At 47.8% G+C, this 13,052-nt stretch overlaps 1 protein-coding gene across 2 annotated transcripts in view; it reads left to right on the top strand.

Moving 5' to 3' along the window:
• ADRB2 (adrenoceptor beta 2) overlaps positions 1-10,566 on the top strand; it is a 107,175-nt gene extending 96,609 nt beyond the window's left edge. Inside the window, exon 2 of one of the 2 annotated variants that reach the window (XM_073890895.1) lies at positions 10,544-10,566. In XM_073890895.1, the coding sequence (XP_073746996.1) occupies positions 10,544-10,551 (8 nt within the window). In that variant the 3' untranslated portion in view covers positions 10,552-10,566. Of the gene's footprint in view, positions 1-5,984; positions 6,050-10,543 lie in introns of those variants that run through there. The other variant, XM_073890892.1, reaches the window with a different exon arrangement.
• The last annotated feature ends 2,486 nt before the right edge of the window (positions 10,567-13,052 follow it).

The raw sequence follows: 13,052 nt of genomic DNA, 5'->3' as shown, positions 1-13,052 counted from the left end.
ATGACCATGAGTAAGTAATTCACTCTTGCCAGAAACTGTAATCACGGTCATATTCTAAATATTTATCCTGCAAGAAACCAAACCTGCCCAACATTCTGGGGCCACAGGTGCCACTCACGGGCTCAATGGAGTTCATTCACTTATGCAACTCACTATTGTTGACTATGCACCAGCTACCAGCCACCGGGCGCTCGGTATGCTGGTGGCTGAGGGGATGGAAACCCGTGGGAGGCTTGGCTGATTTGAGAGAAGACTGAATCAGAGCCCTCGGGGACGGTAGCTGCTCCCGGGCTGAGCAGAACCCTGGAGAGAAAGCAGGCGTCGGCCGGTGTGGCCTGTCTGAGCTGGGACAGGACCTTGGGGGTCGTCTCAATCAACACATGCACTTGACAGTTGGGGAGGCAGAAGGTAGGGGTCACAAGAGCCCCTGAGATCACAAAGCTGCGATAGACCTCTACTCTCCTGACTCCTAGGGCACCGCCTCGCACCGTGAGCCCGCTCCCTTACTCCCAGATACCACAAGGTGTCAGGTCCACCTCACACAGAACCGTGAGTTCTTGAGACAATTTAGCCCACAAATCACCCCAAACATCGACAGTAAGAATAAAAAAGCAATCTCACTAACAACAGTATGTACTGACCATTCAGTGCCAGGTAGTTTGTGAAGAATTTTAGGTGCCTATCCTTTAATACTCAAAACCACCTCATTGGGATGGTCATTCTTATGCCATTCTGTGGAAGGGGACACTGAAGAGGACACTGAGGCTCAAAGAGGCTTTTCCCACGGTACCACACACGGAAGTCACCAACCCATACTTGAATTTAATTCCGCCTGACTCCAAACCCAGGCCGCAGGACCACCAAGCTATGTCCCTCGGTAGGATACAGGGTGCAGGGGACAAGCCCTGTACTACCCTCCTTCTGAGCTCATCCAGGCCGTCGATGGTTTGGTGTCTGCGTCTTCTTAGGAGGAAGAAAGAGGAGTGGGTGAGCAGTAGGGAGGCTTGAAATCCGGACCTAGGATTGAGCAGCCGCTAAGATCCCGGCCAGCTCCGGGTGGTAAAGATGGAGTGATAGAGTGCTCCCTGTCTGGTGAGGAGCTGGATGGACAGCCGTACAGACTGTTCTGGTGCCTTTCCCAGGCTCAGTGTGGCGCCAGATGCTATGAGGTAACTTGTGTCGTGTGACCTGGAGCAAACCATTTCCTGTTCTCTACAGAGGGGACACCAGAGAGCCATTAAACCCAGAGCCTCTGGAGCCAGACTGCCCAGAGTTAAATCCTGGCTCTGCTCTCACCCGATGCGTGACCCCATGTGGGATTAGCATTTACTGAGTGTTACTTGCCTATTCTGTAAAATCGAGATAATAATACCTATTTTATAGTGTTATTAGGAGGACTAAATGAGTCACTACTTGGAAAGCACCCAGAACAGCACCTCACACAGGGTAAGAACTATATACATTTTTGCTAGATTTTTAAAAAATTATTCAAACGAGTTAATAGTACCTGATAGTTTGAATGAAGACGGTTGCTACAAAATAACAGAATGCCTGACAAGTGGCTTTAACAAGAAGGTTTTATTACTTCCATAATGAGAACCCTTTGAAGGGCAATAGTTCCAGGTGCAAGGATATCTCCAGCAACGTGGGACCTTCTCATCCTTCCTCCCAATATCCTCTGCATGTCACTGATGCTTCCCCTCATGTCCCAAGATGGCTGCAGCAGCTCCAAGCATCACATCCTCACAAACTCACACCCAGAAACAGAAAAGAAGGAACATGGGGATCTCTCTTGAACCTATTGCTTTCTTATGAAGAAAGGAAATATTTCCTAGAAACCTCCCAGAAGACTTCTCTTATCTGACATTAGCCAGAACAGGATTATGTGATTGCCCTGGTCCAATTTCTAGCCCACTGCAGAAGGCTAGAAAAGCACGATTCTGCTATTTTCAGTCACTACCTACAACTGGGCTCTATGGCAGAGAGGATGGGAGGAAGAAGAGCTGTTGAATGAGCAACCAACCTGCCTTGCAGAACAATCTTGAGAAGGAAACCAGAGAAAAGGTACATGAATGGTGTGAAACATACCTGCACACACTGAAGATATTGTTCTCATAAATAATAACAGCAGTGCTAATCCCTGCAACTTGGAGGTACAGTCTCCAGAAAAGCAAGATGCCAGTAATTCTAGGTAGTCCTGTTCTTTCCCTATGGATGTGGCAGGCAAGGGAAACATGAAAGGAAGCCAACTGCCTCATGACCCTGACCACTACCACTGACATTATATGACCTCACAATAACCCAGACCCAGGGAACAATTGGTCACCAACTTCCCCTCTCAGTTCGTAGGTATAAATAAAGCCTGGAGGGGAAAAAAAAAATAAAGTTAGTTTAAGAAATGGTTTTCTCTGAGAGGAGAAAACTTTTGTTTAGAAAACACTTTGATGGGCCATTTTGTAATGAAAAGTCAGCCCTCCGGCCAGGGTCTAGGTCAGGGATCAGCTAACTTCTTCTATAAAGCGCAGGATAGTAAATATTTTAGGCTATGTAGACAATATAACATTTTTGCAATGCTATACTCTGAGTAATGTGAACACAGCCATGAACAATATGTCAACAAATAAGTATGACTGTGTTCCAATAAAACTTAATTTATACAGGCAGGTGGAGGGCCACATTTGGCCCTCAGGTCACAGTTTGCGAAGGCCTGCTCTACATGGCAAGTTACATAAGACAACAACCTTGGCTACAGGTTTTAAACTCCAATGCAGGGGAGCCTATGCAGGTGTAGAAGTGAAGCAGGCTGGGTGGGGTCTGTGGCGATGTGGAGAACACGTGACTCGTGCAAAGGGGGCAGTTGCAAAAACCAATATTGCCAGATCCTCCCACTTTTCAAGCAAAGCAGAAATGCAGCTCTTTCTATCTTCTCAGTTTTAAGTGTCAGCAATCAATTCAAATTTTAAATCTGACGACGCAGACCAAACCAAACCCATCTGGGGACCAGCACAGCTTGGGGGCAACCAGTTTGTGACCTCTGGCCTAGAAGACCATCCTTCTTGAGCAACGTGCTTTGACAACCAAGTACACATGACACAAGTGAGTGACACAATCCAGGAAACTTAGCACAAAGCCAGTCTGACCTATTGCAAATGGAATGCATCGTGGCTGCCGTCCTGCCTGGGTGGCCGGCCGTATGTCAGGCCTCACACAGAAAAGACAACAGTTAGCCAGCCTGTGCTGTGTTTCTCTTCCGATCTCGCTCATGTTTCCCTTTGCATGCATGGTGGGGCATCACCAGGGCTCTGTGACATCAGGTGCTGAGGAACATTCCTCATCCAGGCCTCCCTTACGTTCCTCAGAGGAGCAGTGTGGTCATGTGTAGGAAGGTACTTTGCAAACCATAAAACGACATACGTGTCACCTTTCTGGCTTCCAGAGCCCCAAAGACTAAATTAAAGGTTCTGATAAGGAGTATATTTTTTAGAGAGACGTCAAGATAGCCCAACGGCAGGACAGACGCAAAGCAGAAGGACTCAACAAGATTGCTTGCTGGTACGAAAGCCCTTAATCTGTGTCTGAATGGCCTCCGAGGAAGCCCAGGCTCCACCCAAAAGCCCCAGGCCGCAGACAGCTCAGGGGATCCTTGGCTGTCTTTCAGCTACTGTCCTCACCTAGTCACTGACCTTGTTCTTCCCACCCGTTCCTGTAAATCCGAGGAGCCCTGAGTTCCTCTCCCGCCCCACTCACCTCTCCATCATCCGGTCTTCTGCCCTTGTCTGCCCAGAGCTTCAGCTTTAAAGGATACACTTTGCTCTTCTCTCTGTAAACCCCCCTATTGATTCCTCCAACCATTTCTGGGGGAAGAGAGAGGAGGGTGAGACAGAGATGGAGGAAAAAAGATGCAAACTTCTTAGCTCAGATGTCATTCAGACGTATGACCCCCGAACCCAATCCAGTTCAAACCAGACACGTGCTGGGCCAGCAGGTGTCCACTGTTGCCTTGTCCGATGCTTTCTCAACGGCTGTTATTCTTCAGAGATGTCTCGGGGACCCAGGTAGGAGAATTAATTCTAGGAGATGCCGCAGGTCAGGGGTGACTTCAACAAAGCAGCTCCATCTTAGTTCTTTTGTATATTATAGTCCCCCGTAAAACTATGATCTAAAACCTGACTCCATTGCTAAAAAAAAAAAAAAAAAAAAAAAAGTTTGAAAGCCCCTCTGCTGGCCACGGTGCCTAAAGCAGAAGGAAGAAGCCAAGCCCCTACACCAAAGAAGCCAAGAGGATTGCCTACGGTAAGCAACATCTTCTGGCAAAGGGCAATTCAGGAAAACTCGGGCCAAATTTTTGTTGAAAATAAAAATAGCTTTGTTGTGTCTCATATAGGAAAAAGTTTCACACAATTCAAATTACCTACTTAGTTGATAAAGGAGACTAACAGTGAGGAAATGAGTATCACTTTGTAGCCACTTAGATAGGAATATCTGTTTATATTTGCTTAATGGCGGTACAGGGGACCATTTCTAATCTTGCATCTGCAAGTAGATTGTCAAGTGTTTCTCGAAGTCACCAGGAGGGCTAGCTCATCCCTGCCAGGCGGTAGACCATGCTGGGGCCACGCCGGGGACTGCACGGGGCAAAATCTCTTGGCGTGTCCCCGCTCCTGGGATCTCCACCTTGTTGCTCAAGTTCGTATTTCTTCTGTGTAATCTGCAGATTTCTGCCAGGGAATTGGAAACCCCGGGTCTCATGGACAAGCCAGGGGCCTCCTCTGGCAGGGCTGTGTGACGTGGAGCCCCGGGGAGAGGCAGGCATGAGTAAAGGGATGTGTTCTGGCTGCTGAGCCCAAGTCCACCAGCCCTCCACGCCCTGCTGCTGACTCAGCTGCCAGCTCAAGCCGACAGCTAATTTGGGAGGGGGGTTTGCAGGTATGAACACTGACCAGCTCTGAAAGAACAGAAAAGGAATTAATCATATATTAGAATCCTATATTCTCAGATTTTCAGGAGCTTACAACCTCACGCCGAGGAGGAAACAGAGAGGCACAAATATTGTGTAATTGTTAGGTTCATGGGCTCTGGAGGCAGGCAGACCTGAACTCAGGACCACCCAAAGACTTCGGCTAAAAAGCAATTTGCTGGAGGGCATGGGGCAGCTCATAGACAGAAGACAAGAAAAGGTTTAGGACAAACCCAAGGCAGGCAGCAGAAGTTATCTGGCAATCTGGTCCAAAAATGAGCTGCAATCAACAAGTCCTGAGGATTTCTTCTGCTCTCAGATGATAAGTTCAGGATTCCAAGCGCTGGAAGAGAGAAATTCCCATTGGACTTTCCCTTGCCTCACCAGTGTGATTTGAAGAAAACCTTGGGCACCGTAGACATCTGATTTACCCCCAACAAGACCAAAGCACTGAACATGACGGAACTCCCAAAGGGAAACCAGGGGCTCTTGGCATATGGGAAAGCTGCCTGGGACCATAAACATGGACATCCCACAACTGTGCACCTGCCATAGGCCACTCAGAGGAATGACAGAGACATCTACATCTTGCCTGGCACAGAGTGAGCCTTTTATTAACCCTTAGTGCCTTCCATTGTCACTTGTGCTCCTGTGTGGAGCTAGATCCCCTCTACAGCATGCCTAACCACTGAGACCCCTTCCCCTTGGGAATCGTGGTTCTAGGTTCCTTAAATGTACAGGCCAATTGGCTGGAAACTTTCAGAGATTTTACTGACCATGCCATTGAGCACCCAACGGTATCCGGGATGGGGCAGACCATGGCTCAGAAAGAGAATTTCACGTAGACTTTATTCTCCCCATCATTCCAGCAATGTTCTATATGCTGGCCTCTAACCCAAGCAGTCTGAGTAAAGTTTTTGGTGCTGAAAGCTTAGCTTCATCACACCCTGAGGTCAGGAAAGGAGATCCAGAAACCCTTTCAGAAGACACAGCCTTAGAGACCTTATCTCCTCTTACTATTCCACAGAGACCAGAGCAGATTCCTTGGACCCTCCAGCCAGACCTCGAAAACTCTAAAAGCATGTGCCAGACAGGGGATGCCCGCCCGCCTGCTTCACTGCTCCCAACTACGCCTTGTTAAAGGGCTGCTGCGAGACTCTGGCTTCTAAAGACATGGTGGCCTCACTTGAGGCATCTTCTGCCTTCAAAATCAATTATGCAGAAAGGGGAGAGTAAATGGAAAGTCGTTGCCTGGCCAGTCGAAGACACCCTGCCCGGAAGGACATCAGCATCAGCTGACAGGTAGCAGATCTCAAGCTTGAGATCCGAGCTCACTTCATTCTGCCTGATATTAGATGTGAGGACCAGGACTGTGACTCAGTAACACACATCTTCAGCTTGGACACCTCTGGCTTCCTCCCTCGGAGGCAGCCAGCTCATCATCTTCTCATTCCACAATCGTAGACTGAGACCCACTGGGAGCCATCTACTGCGTCAAGAGTGAAAAACTCCTGGTTGTTATTTATGGAGTGCCTCTGATGGGCAGAATGCTTGATCCACATTGTCTCAATCCATCACCATGATAGCCCTGGGGAGCGTGGCACTCTATTCTTTTTGTAATAACTATCTGTGCTGCTTGGCAACCAGACCACTTTGCAGTGCGTTGCAATAATTCTGCTCCCATCCTCCATGTCCTTGATGTTCCTTGGCCCTCAGAGAAGGCTATTAAAGGAAGCCAATTGGCTGGAGCTGGACAGAGGGGGGCAGGATGGTCCTATCTGAGACAGTACAACCTCTGGCTCTCGGTTCCACCAACTCTGGCTCCAGCGGCAGAGTTGCCCATGACGACTGGAAGTCTGAGCCAATGACAACTCCAAGTGAGGAAAGAAAGAGAAACCAGAGATGGGCAGGCGTCCGCAAGACTCCCCTGAATCCAGTGCTCTCCCTTGGACCTGAAGAGACTATCTGGCCCCTCAGATGTCCCCCGCAGGTGCAGGGATGCGCAGGCCAGCACTGTTGCTGGGGACTCTACCCACCGATGACTCTCCCGGCCGGACCAGCTGTTTGGCTATGTTTAAGCTGTCACCCAGCCAAAGCAACTTGGTGACACGCCCAAACTCCAGCTCGGCAGACACACCAGGTCTGTAGCCCGCGCCAAAACTTTAAAACATAATTTGAACTAAACAGCCAGTCAATTTAAAAGTACTCCAGGCAGAGGACCAATGAAACTTGAAAACAAAGAAAACTGAAAAGAAAAGGTAAATGCATGTAGTCGTTTGTTCATTCATTCATTACTTAAACTTTGCCTTTTTCCGGAGAGGATCTAAAATGTCAAGAGACAAATTATATATATTTTTTAACAGTACTACATGTGTTCTACAAATTTCAATGATAACACAAAAATTCAACTTGGGTTGACCTTCAAAACGTAACGTGTTTTTTTTGCACGTGCGTGCACGCATGCCCACGGGTGCCTGTCACTGCTCCACAGGGTGTGAAATGCACGCGTTTCCTTCTCTTTTGTTCCCAAACATATTGAGATGTCACAACCCCATATTTTCCACCTGAATCATGCATTCGTTCTTTCAAAGTCACTTATTGAAATCCAACCATGTGCCACCTGCTGAACCAGGTGTTTCAGATACAGTGGCCAAAAAGCCACATACGGTCTCTGCACACACAAAGCTTACATTTAAGGCAGCTGGAGCCCAGCAGTGTGTGCTCCGTGCTGAAACTGGGGTGTTCACATCCACGGACCTTCAGAGCTGGAAAGGTACTGGCAGGTCATCTCGACCAGAATTTTCCAAAGGGCAGCCTTTCATCCACCAACCGCAGGGATTTTGCCATTATGCCAACACCACCCTGATATATTTCTCTAAATGTTCTCACCTACATAAACCCTTTTATTTTAAGGGAAAACTCTACATCACTGCCATAAATGGAAAACCAGGATCACTTGTCATTAACAAAAATAAATAAATAAAAGGTAACCCTAAAAATAAATAAAATGAAAACAAAGCAGTATGATTAAACTCTCATCCGGATAGTTACGTGCAGTCCAAGGAAGACGCTGAGCCCAAAGGCTGCTCTCACTTTGTAAAAAAGGAAAATCAGAAGGTGTTGAAAGGTGTTAAAGTTACATGAACACTCCTGAGAGTTCTCCTTTCCCTAATCAGGAGGATTAAAGGAAGATTAAATTATGCACAGGTTTCTACTATGTGACTTAATGGTTTATGATGTTGTGATAATTAGTCACAGTGTTTAGGGAATCATGATCTAATTCAGGCTTCTCATTTTCCAAAGGAAGGTGGGCCCCAGAGACGGGTGGCAACTTGACCAAGGATAAACAGCAACTGAGCGGTAGAGTGGATACCAAACGCCAAGACCCTGTCTTCTGCCCAGACCAGTATGTTCCACTATAGTGGGCAGCAGATCACCAAACTAACATCTAAACAAATTCCTATATTTGTAATTCACCATGACTGAAGACCAGCCTTGATCCGCTTTACTTTTGGACTGGAAGAAACCAAAATTCATCTCAAACTGGCAGCCACGTCAATCCCTCTCATTAGCAAAAATGGAAAGTTTTTTTCTGTTTTTCTGTTTTGCAAATCCACTCATTTTCCATGTGTTCTGGAGGTCCTTGTAGTAGAAATATCCATTAAGATCCCAAGTAAAACCTAGAAAGTGTGTAGAGACTTCTGAACATCCCAGTGCTCAAACAGGGTGTTTAACCTGCTTTGAAAAAGAATTCAGTGGGGAGAGAAAAGCCAGCCCCACCCCTACGGACTCTGTCCTATACAACACTCCGTGCACACCTCCTGTGCTCAGGCCCTCACCACATACTGATTATAACATTTTAAATCAGGCGTAGGAGATAAAAGGAGAAAAACTCCTCTCTGCCCCACTAAGAAGGTCACCTGCAATTTGCCTGCCCTCAGTCCACCTCAAAGAGCAGCTTTCAGCAACAGTCCCTGGGAAATAATTGGATATCAAAGTACACAGAAGCCATCAGTCTATCAAGGAGGGTGCATTCCAGCATCCTTGCTCATGCTGCTTCTCTGGGAAGATGAAGCCAGGGTTTCAAAGTTCCTCTTGCAGGACAGGAGGGGTGGAAAGGGAGATATGACGGTTCATGAAATCTGGCCCCTTTTTCCTCTTTCCTTTGAAGCTGGTGCAGGAACACGTTAAGGCTCCTTGGGCGGGCTGAAATCCATGTTTTATGGTGACAACTCTTAAGTTCAGCTTTTCCCTGCCTTCCCTGAGGGAAGGATTCCTGCTTCACTCCCCAGTACAGACTAGACCTATCTATAGTGTTTCAGCAGCATAACCCTGTGGCCTCAGGGCTGGTGCCGTGAGAGCACCCAAAAGCAAAGAGAAGTGACTCTTGTTCCTAATGTGGAAAAAGCAGGACTTCCTATGGTGCAGCTGGTGTTTCCTGAAATAGAACAGGATTTGAGCAAACGGTTTTCACTAGGCAGGCAGGAAAAGCTGAGTGTGGCTCCATGTTTCATTAGCGGTGACTCAGACTCTTGCTCCTGGGCACTCACTCATCCTGCTTGGATCTGACTTTTTTCCAGTTATCATGCTCGGCCGTTGGAGTCCCTCTTTGCCAATGCTCAATGTCCCGCCAGCATATTTGATTTCCTGGGGAGGCCACGCCTCTGTCCTTACTCTTATGTAATTTACACTCCGTTCCAGTTTCTATTTTGAAATTGATTAGGTCTTGATCAGCCACCTGTGTTCATTTCCAGAACAGCAAAGACGGCCTCAGACATGCTGCACCATCCAGAATCCATACCAGACTCTCTGTCCCTGTCTCCAATTGCACCTCATTCAGTCAACATGGAAGGGCCTGGTCCTCAGTGCCACAATTGCACTCCAACCTGGAAAGGACTTATCGAAGCACGGCGGGGGTCGGAGAGGGAGGCAGAGTGATCTGGCATCCCCTGCCTCTCCAGCTCGGATCACGGTGCTCTTGTCCTCGCTCTGCATTGGCCTCCCTGTCCTTCCTTGCATGGCCTCTGTTGTCCTTCTCTTCCCTTGCTTGGAATGATCTTTCTCCATCTCTTCACTTTGCCAGTTCCTTATCATCAATCAGCCTCGATTATACATCCTCCTCAAAGACCTATCCCATTACCTTTTACCCCCGGATGCATTTTTCACTCTCTGACATTACCTTGTTTATTGATCTCTATATTGCCTATTGTCTCTTCTCCCCTGAATAAAACGCAATCTCCACCAGAGCAGAACTTTGAATCTTGTGTTCATCACTATACCCTCAATGTCTAGAACAGACTTGGCATAGATTAGATATGCCAACAGTAAATGCTTGATCATTGAATGAATGAGTATTCTATGTGGAGAAATCAGGAAAGGCTTCGGGAGGATGTGACTTTGGGAGGTTGCCAGGTGAAGAGTTATGCAGGTGAGCAGTTCCCAAACCGAGACATGAAGCGCATGAGGAGAATGATGGGCAGGCAGTGACATACTCGGGGAGGGATCCAAATGGAGGCTGAAGCAGGGACCCCATGGTGATCATCTTTGGTTGCCACCTCAGGAGTTTTTACTTTTTTTTTTCTCTAGGGCGGTAATGAGGTCATGCTTCAGCTGCATCTGAAGGAGGCAGCTACTCATATTTCACAGGAGGTCTTCCACCCGGAGAAGTCAGAGAATCAGGGTTCACTCTATGAAACCACTCAGGCTCTATGCCAGCACCATTAAAACTATGGCTGCCACTTCTAAAGACTCGCTCTGTGCTAGGCCCCGAGTTAGGGCTCCCAGCCACCATTCTGTTCAGTCCTCACAGCACCCTGAGGAGTCCCCACTTGAAGAAATGGAGATGAAAAGAGAAGCGATTGACCCAGCACCTGCTAGGTGGCAGAGCTGGGATTTAAACCCAGGAATCTGCCACGCCCGTGTCTGACTGCCTTCCACTCCCTGACTTTCCAAGAAAGGATGGGCAAGACAGGGTGTTCCGGAGTCTTTGCTTTCCCCATTTTCAAGCATAGGCTCAGGTGCCAGAATATCATCCACTTCGCTGCCTGTTGAGAATGTTGACTTTTGCCACGTACATTCTGAGACCTTCCCTGAGGATGCCGTGCGTGGCCGTGGCCTTGACCGAGTCACCCCGCTCAAATGTAATCCCAGTGGGTCTCATGCCACCGAAAACCTGCTCTCTATCTTCAGAGATGTCTCAGGGAAGCAGGAGAACACGCCAAGGTTGAAAAAGTTGCGGTAAGATTGGTGCTAAGGAGATTCTATGAAAAACTCATGCCTGACTTATCACTCCTCCTCAGCCCCTCCGTGGCTGCACAACACTGTGGGGATAAAGTCAAAGGTCCTTGTCAGGGCCCTCTCTGGTCATCTTCAAACATCAGCTCAGTGGCCACATCAGCCTTCGATTTTACGTCAGATCTCTGTTAGGTGCTCACAGGGACATGTGTCTCTCCTCCATAGCTCTCACCACAGTGGCAGCCTTCCTCGCTAGAATGTGAGCTCCAGGAGGACAAGGACCTGTCTGTTTTTCTCCATGTTCAAATCTCATGTTCCGGCACAGGACCTGCTTGCACTGGGACTGCTCAGCAAATATTGGCGGAACTAATGAACTCCACATCGGAAGGCAGGTACCGCACGAGTGGGAGTGGGTGAATCATTTTGCCTCTTTCATTTTCTTACTTACAGAATGGATTATATCAGTTCTATGTCTTTTTCAAAGCGGTGAAATAACACTAAGCGCTTTATAAGTCATTGAGGGCTCTATAGATTATTTTTATTAAGTAACTACTGACAGAGTATATCCCCAGGATTTGGAGCACTTCCAGAAATGTCAATATCTAAAGCTGAAGCCGAGCCGTTCGTGAATGGAGCCGTGACCTGGTCTCAAAGGTGGCCTCCTTGTTGAAATGGAGGTGGCCACGGAGACATGCTCGAAGCCAGCCAGGAATCAGGGCCTCTCTTCTAGATGCCATGCTCAGAACAGGACAAATCTCTGAGAGTCGACTAAGGGCATGATTGTTGTCAGAGCAGACAGGCTGTGAGCGTGTGGTGCAGAAGGGAAAAGAGAGAATAAAGAACATGTGTCCATGTGTCTCCTGCACAGGCAGGAGAAGCGGAGGTCCTGATAGGTAACCAGCTCCAAGAACACAAATATCCCAGGGGCGCCTGGGTGGCTCAGTCATTAAGCGTCTGCCTTTGGCTCAGGTCATGATCCCAGGGTCCTGGGATCGAGTCCTGCATTGAGCTCCCTGCTTGGCAGGAAGCCTGCTTCTCCCTCTCCCACTCCCCCTGCTTGTGTTCCCTCTCTCACTCTCTCTCTCTCTGTGTCAAATAAATAAATAAAATCTTAAAAAAAAAAAAAAGAACACAAATATCCCAAGTGGAGAAGTGAACTTGTCCCACTTCCCTGGGAAATGTACCCAACCAACTCCATCCATCTTTATTCTTGCTAAATATTTTCAGCCTTAACTTCATCTTCTAGCTGAGCCAAACCCTGGTTTCTACTAGTGGTGGAGAGAACCCCAGTTTTAAAGTCAGAAAACCTGGACTCAAGGGAAACAAAAAAGCTGCCAAATATTGAACTCTTCCTATGTGCCAAGCACTGTGTTAAACACATGGCATGCTTTGCTTCATTTGCTCTTGCAAGAGACCCTCTAAAGCGCTCGTACCATCAAGCCTCACTTTACAGATGAGGAAAGCGAGCCTAGTCCCCTGCTCAAGGTCACACAGCTTCATTTAAGCTCTGTAAGTGTGTTTCCTGATCCACATCGCGCGAACAAACATCTCACAACGGGGTGGTCTTGAAAATCAAGTGGGCTCATGCAGGGGTCATGCAAGGCTCTGTGCTCTTTGGGCCAGGAACAGCAACATCCCCTTCAAGCTGGTTGGAAATGCAGAAGTTGGGGTCCCCTTCCAAACCTATGGAGTTAGAATCTGCATCTTAACAAGATTTCCAGGTGATGTGTACACGCTTTAGAGTTTTGAGAAGCGCTAATATATGCGCGGTCACTAGTCACCACTCCAAAGTGTTGAGCTGCTAGTAGACTCATTACTGTCCTCCCAGTGTGGCTAGTGAGAGTCTATTCCTCCATGCTGT

This window comes from Callorhinus ursinus, unplaced genomic scaffold (assembly GCF_003265705.2).
Source record: "Callorhinus ursinus isolate GAN/ISIS: 27379988/994484 unplaced genomic scaffold, GSC_fseal_2.0 scaffold3, whole genome shotgun sequence".
Taxonomy (NCBI): domain Eukaryota; kingdom Metazoa; phylum Chordata; class Mammalia; order Carnivora; family Otariidae; genus Callorhinus; species Callorhinus ursinus.
This window is presented reverse-complemented; position numbering and strand designations above follow the sequence as displayed.